Source organism: Phocoena sinus, chromosome 1 (genome assembly GCF_008692025.1).
Source record: "Phocoena sinus isolate mPhoSin1 chromosome 1, mPhoSin1.pri, whole genome shotgun sequence".
Classification (NCBI taxonomy): Eukaryota; Metazoa; Chordata; class Mammalia; order Artiodactyla; family Phocoenidae; genus Phocoena; species Phocoena sinus.
This window is the reverse complement of record NC_045763.1, coordinates 84,639,260-84,658,298: the sequence shown is the minus strand read 5'-3', so window position 1 is coordinate 84,658,298 and position 19,039 is coordinate 84,639,260. Positions and strand designations below refer to the sequence as shown.

Below are 19,039 nucleotides of genomic sequence, written 5' to 3'. Positions count from 1 at the left end.
GAACACTGTCCATCAGAGCACAGTGTTTTCATGGGTCACCTGCTTCCTTACTTCTGGGGCAACTGAATTTTGCTGACCCAAAGATAGTTTTCATAGAAAGTTAAACACACAGGCAATCTCCCTCAGCATATTTGCAGCATACCTAGAGCATGTCATGAGAGGAAGAGAAGGACAAAGAAAATTAGGGTTTGCTTGATGTCCTGCATGGAGCTCAGACTTATGAGAGGAGTCTTACAGATAAGCAAATGGCGATTCCTTGGATCAGATGACCTTTTGAACCAGTGTTGTTGGAAACAGTCCCAGTTATCCTCCCTAGGCTGTGGCACAACTAACTACCCTTGAAAATGGGAATGAAGAGGAAGAAAATGAATGCTAGATGCAGAAGAGAGGGGGCCAAACCGATGTGCTATGCAGGGGATGTTTCCTTAACCTCGGGCCACAGTCATTTTCTGGTCATGGGTTTGGATTTGAGTACTGGCTTTCCCTCACCATCATCCTTTGTGAGGGGAAACTTAAGTCATTAAGTTCCCTGGACTGCAAGGACCAGAAGGGCTGCTCTTAGCAATTCAACTCCCCCCAACAAGTCATGAGTGCAGTGATTCTGGCTGAGGGCAGTGGGGAAGGAAAGGTGTTCTTGGAGAAGTTCCCTGTAGATGCTGATATACCCCTAGCTGAATAATAACCCCAGGAACCCAGCACTGCTCTAAGTGCACAGGATAGAATCAGAGCTTGTACACTTAGTGGGTTGATAATGATAATGACTCCCATTTATTCAGCACATACCTCGACATGCTAGGCACAAAACCAAGGGTTTTGCAAACATTATCTCTTTAATTATTTATAATAATCTTGGGAGACAGGCATTGTTATACCCAATTTGTCTGGTACATGGTAGACTTCCAGTATGTGGTGAATAACTAAGCCTCTCCTTCCCCTCACAGAAGAAACTAACATTTATGGAGCACATACTAAGAGCCAGACACCACACCATGTTTATGTGTATTAGTTTAATTAACCCTCTCAGCTGCCTATGAGGTAGGTGTTAAGAACTTTGCTTTATATATGGGGAAACCAAGGCTAAGTAAGAGAGGTGAAGTGACCTGCCCAGGTCACTTGGAAGCTATGATCCAAACCCCGACCTGTCTGCCTTCTTCCCATTCCATCACACTGCTGGGAAATGAACAGAGGGTCCAGGTCCAGAGAGGGAGGACGGGGAGGAAGGAAGAGCTCTCATAAGAGGTGGACAAACATCTTCCAGAAGAAGGGGAGCGCTAAGGTGTAAGGAGAAGGGAGGATGCTTGGAGAAGGAAGCTGGAGGAGTGGTACCATTAATAAGAGGTGAGATCCCATCCTTCCCAGATCCAAGCATTCCCCACCCTCTGCCCTGTGAGCGTGGGCCCTGACTTCCATGTTGCCCAAGGGAGTGGGGTTATCTACGTATAGTTCTGTTTATGAGGTGAGCTGGGGCAGCTCTCATCGGCATTCTGTGTACTGTGACATACTTGTTTGTCCCCAGTGTCTCAGTGAAGCTCGGGAGGGTTGGGGGAGAGAAGATGCAAGGTAGAGAAGAGGAGAACCAGAAAGAGCCCCGCCCACTGTGTAAGCCTGGTTGAAGCACTCAAGCCCTCTGGACCCCATATTCTGCTGTAATGAGGGGCAGGGCTTCCATGATCTCTTACGTTCTGGGGTCTGAGTTCCTCCCTGGGGAAGGGGTACCCTGGTGGACTGGTAAATACCTGGTTTTAAATCCTGGTGGAGGGAACCCTGTGTTTGTATTTCCATGGCCATTCGTTCCCAGAGGAGGTAGATGACTTGAGGGACTTAAGGGTGAGTTTGGAGGGAAGAGTAGAGCACAGGCTGGCTCAGCCCTTTGTCATTGTCTTTGGGATCTACCTAGCACTGAGGACACACCTCCTCAGCTTCTCAGCTGAGTTTGCAGCGGAGACCCCAGGGGCAGGTCTACATTGTTGGCTGGGCCTGGGACAGGGTGAGTTGGTCTCTCCATTTCAAGGGTGAAACTTTAATAAGCTGCTCCTACACTGTATTTTACAACCCGGCCATTAGGTACAAAGGTGATAGTTTTAATCTTCATCTGCTGTCTCTTGGGTCTCTCAGTTGTTCAGAACTTTACGAGGAATAGGGGATGACTTATTATGGCTCCCAAACCTTAACACTCAACTCTGTTACTTTCCTCCTGTCTAACCTGGAGCAGGTTGCTGCTTAACCTCTCTGAACCTGTGTCATCATCTATCAAAAAAAGAAAAAGGATAATGATTGTACCTTTCTCACAGGATTATTTGTGAGGATGAAGGGAGTTAATACATGTAAAGCAGTTAGCATGGTGCTTGCTGCACAGAAGTGCCCAATAAGTGGTAGGAATTCCTGTCTTGAGGAGCTGCACGCCTTGGAGGTAGCCTAACAGTTGCCTCCCAAGAGGTTTTCTGATTAGCTGAGGGCCCCTTGCAAAACTCACCCTCCCTTCCCTATAGTGAGGCAATCATTCATTCGACAAACATTAACTGTTTCTCCGAGAAGGTAGAAGAATTTCAAGTCAGAAAGGACAGATGGCAGCTGCACACTGGGCCTTTCCCCAGAAGGAGAAGAGGCTGCTGAGGCCCATTTAGGGCAGAGGGCTTTAGGGTATAGGAAGTGAGCTTGAGCTCACCCTCTTGAGCCCCAAGCCTTGCAACACACCCACAGCAGGTGGGAGCCGGGCTCCAGAGAGGCTGCTCCCCAGGAAGCTACATAAAGCCACAGCGCTAAGCCCAGTAGCTCCTGAGCCACGCACCAGGAAACATGAGGATAGAGTTGGTTTTCTCCCAGACAGCCTGGGGTCTCTGACAAATAGGCGTCTCAATTCCTTTCTATCTAAAGTCAGGACAGTAGCATTTGCCACAAAGCAGCTGGGCTGTGAGGATTACCATCATCTAGAAATGGGCTTTAATGTAAACGATCACATTGACACACATGCGAGTTTCTTCTACAACATGCACACACGGAGGCATCTCTCCGGGGCTCTCAGCATCAGCTGGCTGCCCCAGAATAGCTCTAAGCCAGTCGGTGGGGGCAGGAGAATTCGGAACCGCCGCTGTCATGGAAAGAACAGCTGTCTGCGTGCTCTGTGATGAGGCAATGTCAACTACACCAAGAACTGTGTCCTCTCAAGAACCTTTACATCATTTTCATAATCGAGCTCGAGAAATTGCACAATATTCATGACTTTTCTTTTCTGAGCTGCACACATTTTTCTGGGGAGAGGAGAGGAATCCCTGGAGGTCTGCCAGCTGGCTGACGATGAACCAAAATCAGACACGGAAAAGTTACCCAGTGCCTTTGCTCTTGATGGACTGTGAGAAAGAGAAGCATTGAAGTCGAGCTAACTGCAAAGGAAGTGGAGGGGGGAGAGCAGGCTTTGGGATATTACAGAGTCAAGTCTGCCACAAAGGCTTAGAAGACAGAGACCGACTTTACGTGCCCTGAAAAACAAGCACTGGCAGGCAGTGCGGGCTGGGGTGTAGGGGTGGGCTATGAAGCAGGGAGGGGAGAGATGTGTATATTCTCCTAGTAGCGGCAAGTTTTTCTCTGCACTGGACTCGACAAGATTATCTGGAGCCTTCCTGACCAGTATATTTGTTAGTTAGGAAGCCAGGAAGCTATGGGCATTTCAAATCAAATGCCAAGAGACAATAATCTATGCATTTCTTGGTATCTCATATCTAGACGGACGCCACAATAAAGCAGGCTGGCAGCTTGATGGGCTGCATTAAGGCAGATCTGACCAGGAGACACAGCAGAGATCCACTGGGCACCCAGCTACCCTGCATAATGGCCCACAGCAGAAACGGGAGGTGAAAGCTGCGGTACATTACTCTCCGCTGCTGAGAATGACCGAGGTGACCGGCATTTTACCAGCATCTCCTCACCCATTCAATGTACTTATTGCTGTCACTACAGCAGCAGTGTTGGGAGAATCGCTGTAAGGGGATGCAGGTAGCGGTCCACTCACATTCTCAGTCCACTCAACAAAGATTGTGGAGGCTTGAGATCTGGGCAACATAAAACATCATTAACCTTTGTGATCCCCGGGTAAGTCCTCAACATGGATAAGAAAACCAACATTAAAAAAAAAAAAAAGATCCTGCCATTCAGGACCCAGTGGGAGGACACATCCTGCCCCACATCCCGCACCAAGCGTGTCACGGATATGATGCGGCAACACGGTACCCGTGTGCCGCAGCTCTCGGCCGGCACCACGGCAAGGCTGAGCACGCCCCACGAGGACCTCAGATCATTTAAGCTGATCCTCTTCTGCAGAAGCTCAGTAAGGTGGAGGGATTCACCCAAGTTCCACAAAGACGGCAGAAGCCAACTGCTGCCTCACCTGACTAGGGGCTGCCTTTACCTAAGAGCTCCTCCCAGGAGACGGAATGGAAATCGTCGTTCTCAAACTTGTGTGACCTCAGCCCACTGCTCACTTCCTATACCCATTCCCACTTCTGCTGGAAGAACGAAGAATTGAAAAGGAACGCAATGCTCACCATGATAAAAGTACAACACATTAAACAAGAGCCAAATACTCACCAGAAGTAAGGTGGTAAACAAGGCAAGTATAACTGCAGTTGAATAACACAGCCAATCCAAGGTGACTCTGGTGGCACTCATAGCAAAGGGTTCCTTCCCCAGTCTGCAAAATCCCAGCTCTGCCTGGGCTCGTTCACAAGCATTGCATGGTCACCAGGCATCGCCCTGGCAGTCAGAGACATCTTAACAGAATTATGAATTTGAGTCCTCAGGAAACCAAGTAAAACATCAATGTTGGTTCATAAATGATACATTTCAGTAAGCTTTAAGTAACACACTACGCCCTTTATTGATCGGTAAAAAGCCTTTAGTTGTATGCGAAAATGAAAATCCATGAATTGAAGAAGAATGAATTTGCCTGTAAGAATTGAAGAAAGAACACTCTGGAATATTCAATCAGTTTGGAATCATCAGGAAGAGTCCTGTGGCCCACCAGTGGGTTTCAAACCTAGAGGAACACTGACCTAAAGCCACCATCAGCTAGCTCTGGGACAGACATCTGTGTCCTCCATGAACAAGACATGCACTCAGGGAGACATTTCCACGAGGAACCGTGCGTGGACCGAAAGAATAAGGGGCAGGCGGTTCCTGCCAAAGGGTTAGCCTCCAGAGTCCCATGAGGGGACTTCTCAGTCGGGCTCCTGGAAAGTGCTGGGAGGGAGGGGGAGGCTGCAGGATCTCCTCGTCTGAAAATCTCTGAGAACACCCAGGCCAGCTGGCCTCCCAAAAGCTTTGACACTGACTTGCCTGAGGGGAGGAGGTGGGCTCAGACCACCCTGACTAGCCTTTTCCGCAGATGCAGCCTTCAACGCCTTCACTGTCCCCACACCTTTCCTGTCCTCCTCTCCAAAAGTCTGTCTGAAGCCAGGCTTGCTCAACAGCCAGCAACTGACTTGTCTGGACTCTGGCTTGGGCAGGCGCTCAAGCGATCCACCCCAGACAGTGGTTGTGACTCCCTCTCTGACTGCTTCAAAATGCACAGTAAGTATGGGCTTGGGTCCCAGAGGCAAGGCAGATATGGCTTCAAACGCTAGTTATGCCACTGACTAACTGTGTGCCCTCTCTAAGCCTCGGTTTCCTCATCTATAAATTGGAGATGACTATCTCAGGGGGCTGCAGTTAAAACTCAAAACTGATCCAATGCAGGGAAAGCGCTGAGCACACAACTAGCCATACAGTGAGTGCCAGGAGGCCATGGCTATTGTTGTCGCTATCAGCCGGTGACCTCCGGTGGTGCTCTATGCTCACGCCTGACAAATCCGACCTCTTCTGTGCAAGCACTCCTAATCATTAAGTCAAAGTACCTCCCCACACCAAGACTCCCCTTTCCTGAACTTTGCAGTCCTCATTCCAGCACATATTGTTCTTTAAACGTCTCATGCGAGTGCCTCGTGATCCTCCTCATTCCCCACGCTAGCTCGTCAGCTCCTTGAAGGCCTGGCTTGCTTTCTATTGACTCTGTTTCACCACAGTCCCCTCCCCCATTAACCTGGTTCAAATGGCTTGAATACAGCATAAACAAATAGATGCTGGATAAATAAATGTGTGAGGTGCACACACATAATATCTTCAGCTATCTACACATTTGGTATTTATGATGTAGAGAGACAAGTAATGAAAAATGATGGGATGTGGGATTTCATCCCCCACCCCGCAAGTGAATTACCGTGTGGCCTTAAGGCTTGGTGTCGACAAATGTGGCAACTGCTACCAGCCTCCCTCCCTCCCAGGACCGGTGAAGACGGATTAAGCTTTTAAGCAGCAATGCTGAAACACAGCTGGCTACTTGATCTTAAGTAACGTAGAGCATCTGGGTTCTGTTGGTAACAAATGGATCTCATTCTCTTCTAGCATTTCCCAGCTCCTTCTGCACAAAACTAGCAAAATAAAAAATACGCCTCAACTCTTATAAATCTGATTTCCAGAGCAAACCTTTTCCTAGCAACTCATTCCCGCGCCAGGAAATTTTTCAAGAGGCTAATCTAAATTCCTTCTCTCACTTTGAGCTCACTTTCCTTTGTCTACTGCCAAATGAGATCAACAATAGCTTTGACTACCATTATACAACAATTATCTTTATTCTTACAAATCTTTATTTCACGCTGCTTTCCAGTAGTTGATTTAGACTAGAGGTGACCTTTCCCTCCCCACCAATATTCACGGCACTTCTTTCTTTCTTCTCCATCCTTCCTTCTCTTCTTTCTCAGTCTCCTAAGCCTTAGGCCTCCCAGTGGTGCCCACATCAGCTGGCAGTGCCTAGTCCTGTAGGAGTCACCCCACGTTAAAGCTGCTCCGACAGCTGGTTTAGGCCCAGGCCTAGTGCACGGGCACCATGGACAGAATCCAGAAGACCTATCCCTGTTTGCAGCACTGATTCACTATGAGCTGGATCCTCGAGGCTCGCTGAGCCTTTCTGTGGTTCAGGGACAATCATTCCCACTGTAAATCTGTTATAGGGATTCCTCCCCTTTATAATGGTAATTATAGTGTGATTAAATCTAACACTACTTAGGATCTTGGAAACATTTTGAACTCCCCAAAGAAAAGGTACTGGGCTAATGTAAGGTGCTGAAACTTCAGAATGCAGCAAACACATCCCTTAGGATAAGAGGGCAGCGAAAACAAACATGAACATGGTATGAGACAGTGACTTTCAGACATGTTCAAGCAGCAGAGCCTGTCTTTACATGAAACCTTCAGTGGAATCCCACTCCTAAACCAGATAAAAATGGAGCTGCTCTGGTTGCAAGGCAGGGGTGGGTGCTGGTGGTGGTGCTGGTGGTGCTGGTGGTGGTGGTGCTGGTGGTGGTGCTGGTGGTGGTGGTGCTGGTGCTGTTGCTGGTGGTGGTGATGGTGGTGGTGGTGGTGGTGGTGGTGGTGCTATGGGCCCAGAACCCACCTTTCCTCCTCCTCACCCATTTCTTCCCCCTCCTGAGTGGTGGTCCCTGCCTCACCCACAGGGAGCCCCTAGGCTTCCATGGGGCAGTGAACGAGGGACATGGAAAGAACCTGAATTTACATAATACAATGAGGGCACTGCAACTCAACCTTCAGTTCTTAAAGGGCTATGTGGACAACATATTAGTATATCAACGGTCCCACTGCTTTTGTCTTTCTCATCTGTCTATATGTTTCTTAGCTTGATTTTCATGTAAGTATATTTTATCACAGTACTTTTTTGTAATGCATCTCAAAATCTTTGTGGAATAAGTTGGTATCTGGATTATGTGCACAGAGTTCTAGGAGAGAGAGGCTGGCATATTACACTGCAACAAGACAGTCATAGAGTTTGGCCTGACTTTGCTACAGGACCCACCATTCTGAAGGTGCCGTGGTATTTTACTGTGTTTTATACATACTGGCTTGAAGTGATCCAAGTGAAAACTAAATACACTCTAAAATGTATTCCAAGATTCTTAAGAAGAGCCTTAAATATAGGGTTTTACTACAAGACGACTACAGTCTCCCCAGAACAATGAAAGATATTCTTAATGCCACTTACAAGACATTAAACATAGATGGCCTCATTAGTCCCTTTACTGCTACTGGCAGATTTATTGGGAAGAGGGGCAATAATAAGAAGTACTTTTCTAAGTGAGACAAAGTATAAAACAGCCTGCTGACTTATAAAAATAATGCTTTGTATAAATTTTACTAAGGGTTATTAAAATTTCCTAAATTATCTACAGAAAAATAAAACATATATTTAAATTTCCATCAGTTTGAAAGACTCAGGAGAAAAAAAATCTGAAATTCAAACAATCACAGTATGCAAGTTTTCTGATTTTCAAAGGAGTATTTATAGCTTGAAAGGGAAAGGCTGGCAAAATATATAAAAATTAGGGAGGCAATTCTTTTCCTATTTCAGGAAAATTATAGTTCTTGGAGAAGACAGTGAAAATTAGCTCTCAGTTGATACACACGCCTTGTGTTAGAGTTTCTAGAGCCCCCTCCTCTTTTTATTTCTGAAAAGAGAGACACTTTTCTTTCAGAATTTGAAGAATGGCATTAATGACCTAAAGTTCTAAGGTAAAGGTCTGCAAACTACAGCTGAGGAACTAGATCCATCAGACACAGAGTGCTTCCCTCTGGCCAGAGCTAAGAATAATTTTCACATTTTAAAAATAGCTGGAAAAATTCAAAAGAAGAAGAATATTTCTTGATACATGAAAAATACAAAATTCAGATTTCAGTGCCCATAGGTAAAGTTTTACTGGAACACAGTCAGGCCCATCCAGTTACACCTTGCCTATGGCTGTTTCTTGCTGCCGCGGCAGAGCTGAGTAGTCGGGACCCAAACTGAATGACCCAAAAGCTGAAAACTTTTACACAATCTGGCCTTTACAGAAAAATTGGCTAACCCCTGACCTAAGAGATGATGCCCACTGGCAGGCCCCTCCGTGTGTCCCTGGGGCACGTGGCAGGAGACATACCTGGTTGAAATGGCACAGGCATTTGTCAAGACACCGGAAGCAGCAGTAGCAGCATCGGGACACGCAACTCGACCAGGCACCGTGCTGCTGGGGTCAGGTTAAGAATGAAAGGATCAGTGTCAGAAACAACACAGGAAAGAGGTAAGCAGGCAGTTTCTGTGAACATACCGTGCTCCTACTTGGAGACGCATGTACCTGGGGAAGCACTGCAGCAGTTCTCGCTCGGTAGAGAAGTTCTTCTATTCTGTATATGCTACTCCTACTACTAATTATTATCATTTCTACTACTGGTGAGCACGATTTCTCTCCTGTGGGCTTACCTGTTAGGACTGCTGTTAACTTCAGCAGAAAGGGAAATGGGTTAGTCCATATTTACTAGCAAAGGTGAAGTAGACCTCCTGGTTCTAGTAAAAAAAAAAAGAATCAATCTCTCTTCCCTCTTCACCTTCCCCTAAGTGTCTTCAATTATAAACTCTGCTTTTTCAAACCAAAGTCTGTATTCATGAAAACTTCACATCCCTGAGACAATAAAAACTAATGCACTGTAGATACTAGTTACGTGTCCACATAAAAAGAGTCAGGTTTAAGTTTTTTGGAAATACATCCTATAGTGAGACTTTCAGGGCTAAAATTTCAGGGATAAATTAGTCCTTCGAAATATAACTTGAACTTGTGTATAACTCAGGAATGAATAATTTAACGAAACTTGTTGGGGGGAGGGGTGATTGAATGTGCCCAGACCCAGAGTGGAGGATCCCTGAAAACAATCCTGAAATAGTTCTCTTTGAGGACCCCAGGAATAACTCAGCCTTACATGGACATTTTCTTGTCTCAATGTTAATTCAATTGGATGAAATTTGACCTGGATACTTTTCAGCCTGGCCATGGTTGTAAATAAGCCACTTAATGTAAGAAGGGTCTCACAGTGGCCGTGTGAAATGTTTAACTTGTAGGTACAGTATGGGGCTGTAAAGCTGCTTAGGAAGACCTTTTTTTTTTTTAACCTAAGAAAGGACACACACACACACACACAAAAGGGACACATTTCTCCAACAGTGACACCACTAAAAGGGAGTTTGGCCCCTTAGTCCTTACGGGATCTGGCAAGTGATAAATAACCTTTTAGACCTCTGCCGGAGAGGATGACCCAGTAACTTCTCTTTCAGATTTATGGAGGCTGTTTCCCCAAAGAATTTAAGGTGTCTAGCTCTAGGGGAGATAGTTAGTCCCCTATTGCTCATTAATTTGTGAGTATCTATTACTAATGCATACATATACCTGTAATACCTAAATACGAATATATTTAATATATATAAACTATATGAATATATTTAAAACAAAAAAGCTGCTCTGGTCTTCAAGAAATCCTTCTCCTATGTTTCCTAAGATTGAAGGATCAATTTCAAAATGCAAGAGCTGGAGTAGCTTGATTTGCCCTGCATGTGCAAATGCTTCTTCAAGTCACAGACATGTAGCTAAGCAGTACTTCAACAGAAATACAAGAAAATAATCCCTGATCAGGGGCAACGGTTTAGCATGCATTTCAAGATGAGGAAGCTAGATAATTTTATGCGAAATTCAATCAATTGTTCCTAATTAATATACTAATCTTAAATCTTGATTACAGACTTAAATATCAACAATTCAGATTTCTGCTTAAAAGAGCAAACAAAAACAATTCTAAAGTATAATTATGAACCCACAGGTAAAACTTCCCCAATTAACTAAGAGCACACACGTATACCTAAAAGGTTGGACTCATGTACGTTTGAGAAACTCTGACCAAGTCACCAACGCTGAGGTGGGGATGGGGTCGAGATTAACATTGTGTGAGAACAGAAAAGTTGGGGAAAATCCAACCTTCCCTTGTTTGGCAGGCCAGAAATACCATGAGAACAGCTGTTTTCCTGGTGTTTTGGTTTCCACTGCCATTCATAACCAAATGTGCATGGAAATAAAAACCAGGGAGGAGAAAAAACCCCAGGCACAAAAGCTCCACAGTTTTCTGTCTTTGGAGCTGAGATTGAGGTCAGCTTGCCCATTTCTAACTATCAAGCACGTGCGTGTGTGTGTGCACGCGCACGCGCACACACACACACACACACACACACACACACACACACACACACACCAGCAACTTCCCAGGTCACTGTCCAGAAAACACAAAAGGTGGGGAATATTTTAGCATTAAAACAGAAACAAACAAACATTATTCTTATCTTATAGTGTATTTTTCTTTCTTTAAAAAATAAAGCATGATAAATGTCCGTAAAAACTTGCTTAAATTGCATGGTAAGAATTCCTCCCATTTGTTCAGCATTTAAATAAGAAGGAAAACCAGCAAACTCAGAGCTATGCCCTCTCCACCCCACCTCTGCCACCACATTGGAGAAAATCCAACAAACAAACTATGAACAAAACAGGGACCGGGACAAAAAGATTGCTGGGGGTGGGGGGATGGGACCTGAAGAACACTAGAGCTTTCTGAACGGCCACTGGCACAGGTCACATTCCTGTCCCGGGACCCAGTGTAGTTTTCCAGCGATTAACTTTTCTGTAACCCAAACACGGAGCGCACTCTGTTTTAGGGTGCTGCCTTACCTTCTCTTTCAGAGTGTTATAGATGTACATGAGAACGGCTCTTGGCATCCTCACCACAGTGATTAAAAATGACCCTTTGACAACTGTTCCCTGATGGTAGCAGAAAAGAATGGAGAGAGATGAAAGGATCGGGCGATCAGGAGGGTCATTTTTATTTCTGGGAACAGGAGAAAAAAAGACAGCATTTAAAAAACACTATTTAGAAAGAAATGAGAAACTTCTCTCTGGTTCAAATCATCTGTGGTACTAACAATTTAGAAAGCAGGGATGCCATCCGCATTTGGCAAGTTTTTTACACTCCTTGGTAGCTAAGGTTAAATGATTTCTTGGACGAAGTTAATTCCATTTGGTGGCGCTCAATGTTACAAACATGGAACAGAAAATTAAAAAAAAAATCCTGATGAGTTAAACAAGTTTTCCTCTTTACCACGCCTACCACCTCCACCAATCCATTAAATTGCGTACTGATCCCATTTTCATTTTCAGAAGTTTAATTATATAATAGTCCCCAAGGTTTAAATTACACATGTTCATCTGTAAATATTGCCAGTATTAGCTCGGTGATGAAAATCACCACCAAATCACATGACCAAGATTGGCAGCCAGAGAGGAACCAGCTTACAGCGAAGGGAGGAAACGTTCTGGCTTTCACACAGCTCCAAGCTCCTGAAACCCAGCTGATTTCTGCTCTGCTCTGTAAAGGTCACTTCACTGTGAATCATTTACCGGACTTGTCATGACAAAGCTCTCAAGAATGCAAAAGTCAGTTTCACAGGCAGGAAAAAAAGTGAAAAAGAACAGAATGGGCATATCCCCTACCCAAGCCTGAAAGATGAAACAAAGGAGGGAGGGCTGATGCAACCCCTCCCCCGACACTGATGCCAGTTCTAGAAAATGAGGCCCCTTCCGAAAAGCCACTTCACTGATTCCAAGTGAAGCTTGCTTTCTTCATAATGGATTATTCTACAACTTGCTCTGGTTGCTAATAAGTCACTATGAATTCAGGTTTTGACAAGAATCTAGGTTTTGAGGGAAGAAAAGGAAATTGGCCAGAAATGTTTCAAGAGTTGGCAACAGCCGTATTTTGCTGTTACTTAAATCATCCAGGAAGGAATAGAGAATATGAAAGTAATATTGCGAGCAGAATAACTGCAATCCAGTTGTGCCACAAAAAGGGCAATGTGTGTTTCAACTCAATATTGTTGAAAATAGGAAATACCAGGGAAGCTATTGCTGATATGAATTCATTTAGATCTGATAAACTAGAAAAGTAGCACAGCCAGGAAAATCTGACACATTTTTTTTTCCTTTTCCTCATTCTTTTTTTTAAAAGGAAGAATGTTTACTTTCCCATTTAGGAGATGGATGTGCCTTAGAACGTATTATGGTGCTCAAGAGGGGATGCAGAGAGAAGAAGGCAGCACCTGCTTTCCATCTGGTAGGGAAACAAAGGATTCACAGGCCACTGTGAACTGGGCCTTGGGGGCTGGTCCTCCAGGTACTGAAGTTTGGGGTTAGGCACCTGCTTTCCAAGGCTTTGCTTGGATGGGATTATCCATTTCAGGACGAGGAGTGTCTGCACTGTCTGGACTGCCCTCATCCATGTGGCATCCCAGTGATGGCTCCAGCAGCTCCAGGGCTTGGCTGGAAGAAGATGTAGACATTCCAGAAGCTGAGTTACCACGTGAGAGAGAAAATCTGAAAAGAAGGCCAGCTTGTGGAGCCAGGAGTCACTCAATACCCGCCCTGAGAACTATAACGCCACCCTACAGGGAAAGGTCAATCAGTGGAGGGTCTTGGAGTCCCCGCTTTCTCTCCCTAGACCTTTATTCCATGTTCAAAGGTAACATCATCTTATCATCCCTCCTCCGCTATGCATGTAGCTGGGGCCTTCACCTCTTTTACCTTCACAACCAGCAAAAACTGCCTTCAGGAAGAGGCTCTGATTACACCTGGTGAAGCTTAAACTGAGACTTCACCGTATTTTGAGAACTGGCGTTCGGGACTGCAGTGCAGCGAGGGGTGTATTGGGCAGCTCAGTGATGGGCTTGTGAGGATGCTAGGGCCTCCCGTCAGGCCTGTGCCTCTGTCTCTAGGGAGTACTACATGCTGAGCATCTTCCACTGGGTTCTGTGGGTGGTGGCAGTAGGAAGACCCCGGGCAGTGTGAGAGAGCAGGAGACTCGAGGATGCGCCCCACACGCCTAGCTCCCCTACTTTTAAACTTGTGGCTGCTGAGTGCTAAAGGTGCCTGGCCCTGTGCAGTGGAGCCAGGGCCCCAGGACACTGCATCAGCTCAAGTCACTGGACAAAGCATTTAATGGTTCCATTCATCCAAGTCTGTAGCACCTCTGGGTCATGGTACATAAGTGCTGTTTTGCAACTACTGTTTGCTGGGACAGTAGAGCATAAGTCGAATCCAGCAACTTCGGGGTCCTAGACGCACGTTTTAGCTCCAGTTAGATCCAGCCTAGTGCTCACTGAGAACTCTTCAACAGTATGGAAAATTCATTTTGTGCTATGGCTCCTGGACAAGGACTGGGCTGCACAGGATGGATGGATGGCCTCCAATGTCAACCTGGTCCTGAGCAAAGGAACATGGTGTGTCCCTGCAGAGACCTTGTCCTTTCCTGATATTTCTTTCAGCAAAACTACTGCAAGATGGGATTGTGATGACTGTGGGGAAGCTGTGAGATTCATCTTTCCAGTCTCAAAGAAAATGGAAGCTCTTTGCTATGAAGAACAGGTCCTTGGCAGCTCTTCTCAGGGTTAGGAAACTCATCTGTCTCCTACCTAAATTCCTTAGGCTCCGCTGTGATTCCACTTCCTCACTTCCTCCTCAGCAAATCCAAAGCAGCTGGAAACCATCTTTTGTATAGTTGCAAACGATGAAGTCATGCCTCATGCATCCCTTCTCCAAACTGAGCGGTGCTGGTTCCTTCCTATCACATCTCAGCCACATCTTTATGGCTCTCAGTTGACCCCTCTTCAAGCAAATGGTTGTAAGAGGGAAATTACATAGGTTGCCCATGTCCTGGTACTTGATGGTCTTTGTATGAACTCTTCAGCCCTCTTACTGCTTAAATGAATGACAGAGATGAATGCACTCTGGCTATATTTAATTCTCACCCTGAGTGCAGGCTAGAACATGAGATTAAAGAATTGTGAGCCCTGAGATAAAGAAAAACCTTGAGGTTTCAAAATTAGCACACAGTCAAAAAGAATGCAGAACTCTTTAATAAATGAAATAGTAGTGCTAAAAATAAATCAGCATGCATTTTACTTTGAATTAGTTTGTTTATTTTTATCAAATATATGAAATATCTTAAAAAGTCAAATAGTACTGCTAGGCATAACAGGAAAAACAACAGTTTTCTTTCCCCACCACTAATTTTCTCTCCCTGGAGGTAATATTTTAGCTGTTTCTTCTGGAACTCACCCTCACACTTCTAAATTACTTGTTCTTACTGCTATTTCTTGATTTTTTTTTTTCAGCCTCAGAGACTGTCAACCGACTTCCCACCATGGAAGATGCAGGTTTTATTCTCCTACACAGCCTAAACTCCCCAACACACTCATTTTCCCACCCTTCTTCTTCTCAACATAATTACACTGAAGTTTTTAATGTTTTTTTTCCAGCTTTATTGAGATATAATTGACATATAACATTATGTAAGTCCAAGGTACACAATGTGTTGATTCGATCCACTTATATATTGAAAAATGATTACCACCATAGCGTTAGCTAACACCTCCATCACCTCATATATTTAACCATTTCTTTTTTGTGGTGTGAACATTTAAGATCTACTCTTTTAGCAACTTTCAAGTATATAATACAGTCTTATTAAGCATAATCACCATGCTGTACATTAGATCCCCAGAACTTATTCATCTTCTATCTAGAAGTTTGTACCCTTTAACCAGTTATCTCCCCTTTCCCCTACCCCCAGCCCCTGGTAACCACCATTCTACTCTGTTTCTGTGAGTTCAGCTTTTTTAGATTCCACATATAAGTGATATCATCCAGTAACTGTTTTTCTGTGAATTATATCACTTAGCATAATGCCCTCAAGGTCCATCTATGTTGCTGCAAATGGCAGAATTTCCTTCCCGTGGCTGAATAATATTCCATTATATATATCACATCTTCTTTATCCATTCACCTTTCGATGGACACTTAGGTTGTTCCCATACCTTGGCTACTGTGAATAGTGCTGCAGTGAACATGGGAGTGAAGGTATTTCTTCAAGATAATTTTTTTATTTCCTTTGGATATACACATAAGAAGTGGGATTGCTGGACTGTATAGTAGTTCTGATTTTAATTTCTTGAGGAACCTCCATACTGTTATACTGCTTCCATAATTGCTGTACCAATTTACATGCCCACCAACAGTGCACAAGGGCTCCCTCTTTTCTACATCCTTGCCAATAGTTATCCCTTGTCTTTTTGATGACAGACATTCTGACAGGTATAAGGTGATATCTCATTGTGGTTTTGATTTGCATTCCCTGATGATTAGTGATGTTGAGCACATTTTCATGTGCCTGTTGGTTATTTGTATGTCTTCTTTGGAAAAGAAGTTCAGTTCCTCTGCCCATTTTTTAACTGGATTTTTTTTTTGACTATTGAGTTGTGTGAGTTCTTTATATATTTTGGTTTTTAGCAGCTTATCAGACATACAATTTGCAAATATTTTTTCCCATTCCATAGGTTGCCCTTTCATTTTGTTGACTGGTTCTTTTACTGTGTAGAGATTTTTAGTTTGATGTAGTCTCACTAATTTTTGCTGTTGTCGCTTGTGCTTTTGGTGTCATATTAAAAAAATCATTTCTAAGACTGATGTCAAGGAGCTTTTCCCTTATGTTTTCTTCTAGGAGTTTTATGGTTTTAGTTCTTATGTTTTAAGTCTTTAAACCATTTTGAATTAACTTCTGTGAACAGTGTAATATAGAGGTTTAATTTTATTCTTCTTCATGGGGTTATCCAGTTTTTCCAGAACCATTTATTGAAGATATTAACCTTTCCCCTTTCTGGGATCTCAGTTCTCTTCTATTGATTTATGGGTCTATTTTTATGCCAGTACCATACTGTTCATATAGTACCATACAATACTATAGCTTTGTTGTATAGTTTGAAATCAGGAAGTATGATGTCTCCAGGTGTGTTCTTCTTTCTCAGGATGGTTTTGGCTATTTGGGATCTTTTGTGACTCCATACAAATTTTAGGATTCTTCTTCTATTTCTGTGAAAAATATAATTGAAATTTTGATAGGGAATGTATTAAATCTATAGATGGCTTTGGGTAATATGGATATTTTAACAATATTAATTCTTCTGATCCATGAACACAGGATATATTTCCATTTGTTTGTGTCTTTCTTTCATCAGAGTCTTGTACTTTTCAGTAAACAGATCTTTCACCTCCTTAGTTAAATTTATTCCTAAATCTTTTATTGTTTTTGATGCTATTGTGAATGGGATTGTTTTCTTTATTTCTTTTTTAGATATTTTGTTGTTAGAGTATAGAAATGCACCCATTTTCTGTATGCTGATTTTGTATCCTGAAACTTTACTGAATTCATTGATTTAGTCTGTTTTCTGATGAAATCTTTAGGATTTTCTATATATAAGATCATATCATCTGCAAACAAAGGCAATTTTACTTCTTCTTTTCTGATTTAGATACATTTTTTCCCCCTTTTTTCTTGCCTGATTGCTCTGGCTAGGTCTTCCTGTACGGTGTTGAATAGAAATGGTAAGAGTGGGCACTCTTGTCTTGTTTCTGATCTTAGAGAAAAAACTTTCAATCTTTCACCACTATGTTTTAGTTAATGTTTAGGGTTTACATTATCAGTACATAAATAAAATAAAATCAGTACATAAAAAAAAATACAACTGATCCAAACAGTGTATTCTGATTATATTTCCTTTTCTGTACAACTTTTGGTTTTTCCTTAAGTTAATAATGTGTCACATTTTTTATTTGCTTGGTTTTCCATGGACTTCACCAAATGCTTCACCAAAGTATAAATGTTTTCTCCACATATTCAAACAACACATCTGATATTCTCTCAGTTTGCTTTTTATTTTTCCTTGGAGACATCCCTCCTGGAGCCCACTGCTCTCCAGCTCCTCCTTGGACTGGTTGTGCTCTATACCTGCTGACTAGCTACCCTCCTGGGGATTCCCTTCTTTTCTTCACTGTGTTGGAGCCCATTTCCTGAAACTCATGTTTTCCTCCCTGGCTTACTCATTAGTTTCAGTGGAGAAAGGATGTGGGGAGGAAATCTTTTGGGATGTTGTATGCATGAACAGGACTTTATCCTCCTTTACCCTTGACTGATAGTAGGAGTAGGTCTAGAATTCTAGGTTGGAAATAATCTTTCCTTAGAATTTTGACAGCCTTGTCCTACTGTCTCCCTGCTTCAGAGTTGCTGTTGAACATCAGATCTCATTCTAGTTTTTTTTTTAAGTTTAACTTTACTTTTTACTCAAGTACAGTTGATTTACAATATTAGTTTCAGGTGTACAACACAGTGATTCAATATTTTTAAAAATTATACTCCATTAAGGTTATTATAAAATATTGGCTGTATTCCCTGTGTTGTACAATATATCTTGTAACTTATTTATCTTATACATAGTAGTGTGTACCTCTTAATTCCCTATCCCTACCTTAACCCTCTCCACTTCCCTCTCCCAAATGGAAACCACTAGTTTCTTCTCTAAATCTGTAGGTCTGTTTCTGTTTTGTTATAGTCATTCATTTGTTTTATGTTTTAGATTCCACATGTAAGTGATAACATATAGTATTTGTCTTTCTCTAATTTATTTCACTAAGTATAATCCCCTCCAGGTCCACCCATGTTGTTTCAAAATAGCAAAATCTCATTCTTTTTTATGGCTAATATTCCATTGTATAAATATACCACATCTTCTTTATCCATTCATCTACTGATGGACACTTAGGTAGCTTCAATATCTTGGCTGTTGTAAATAATGCTGCCTGAACACTGGGGTGCATATATCTTTTGGAATCAGTGTTTTCATTTTCTTTGGATGTATACCCAGCAGTGGAATTGTGGGATCATATGGTAGTTCTATTTTTAGTTTTTTTTTTTTTTTTTTAAATGAAGCAATTATTTAGTCTGTAATTAAAAATCGCAGCAATTTATTTATTTATTTTGCGGTATGCGGGCCTCTCACTGTTGTGGCCTCTCCCGTTGCGGAGCACAGGCTCTGGACGCGCAGGCCCAGCGGCCATGGCTCATGGGCCCAGCCGCTCCGCGGCATGTGGGATCTTCCCGGACCGGGGCACGAACCCGTGTCCCCTGAATCGGCAGGCGGACTCTCAACCACTGCGCCACCAGGGAAGTCCTATTTTTAGTTTTTTAAGAAACCTCCATACTGTTCTCCATA

The 19,039-nt window shown here is 43.2% G+C and overlaps 1 protein-coding gene across 6 annotated transcripts in view; it reads right to left on the bottom strand.

Annotated features, from left to right (window-relative positions):
- The window catches only part of SLC44A3 (solute carrier family 44 member 3), a 93,183-nt gene that overhangs the window by 26,018 nt on the left and 48,126 nt on the right, over nt 1–19,039 (bottom strand). For 5 of the 6 annotated variants that reach the window (XM_032611481.1, XM_032611399.1, XM_032611618.1 and 2 more), the window contains 2 exons: nt 11,616–11,772; nt 9,015–9,101 (listed from right to left, as the gene is read on the bottom strand). In XM_032611481.1, the coding sequence (XP_032467372.1) occupies nt 9,015–9,101; nt 11,616–11,772 (244 nt within the window). The remainder of the gene's footprint in view (nt 1–9,014; nt 9,102–11,615; nt 11,773–19,039) is intronic. The other variant, XM_032611554.1, reaches the window with a different exon arrangement.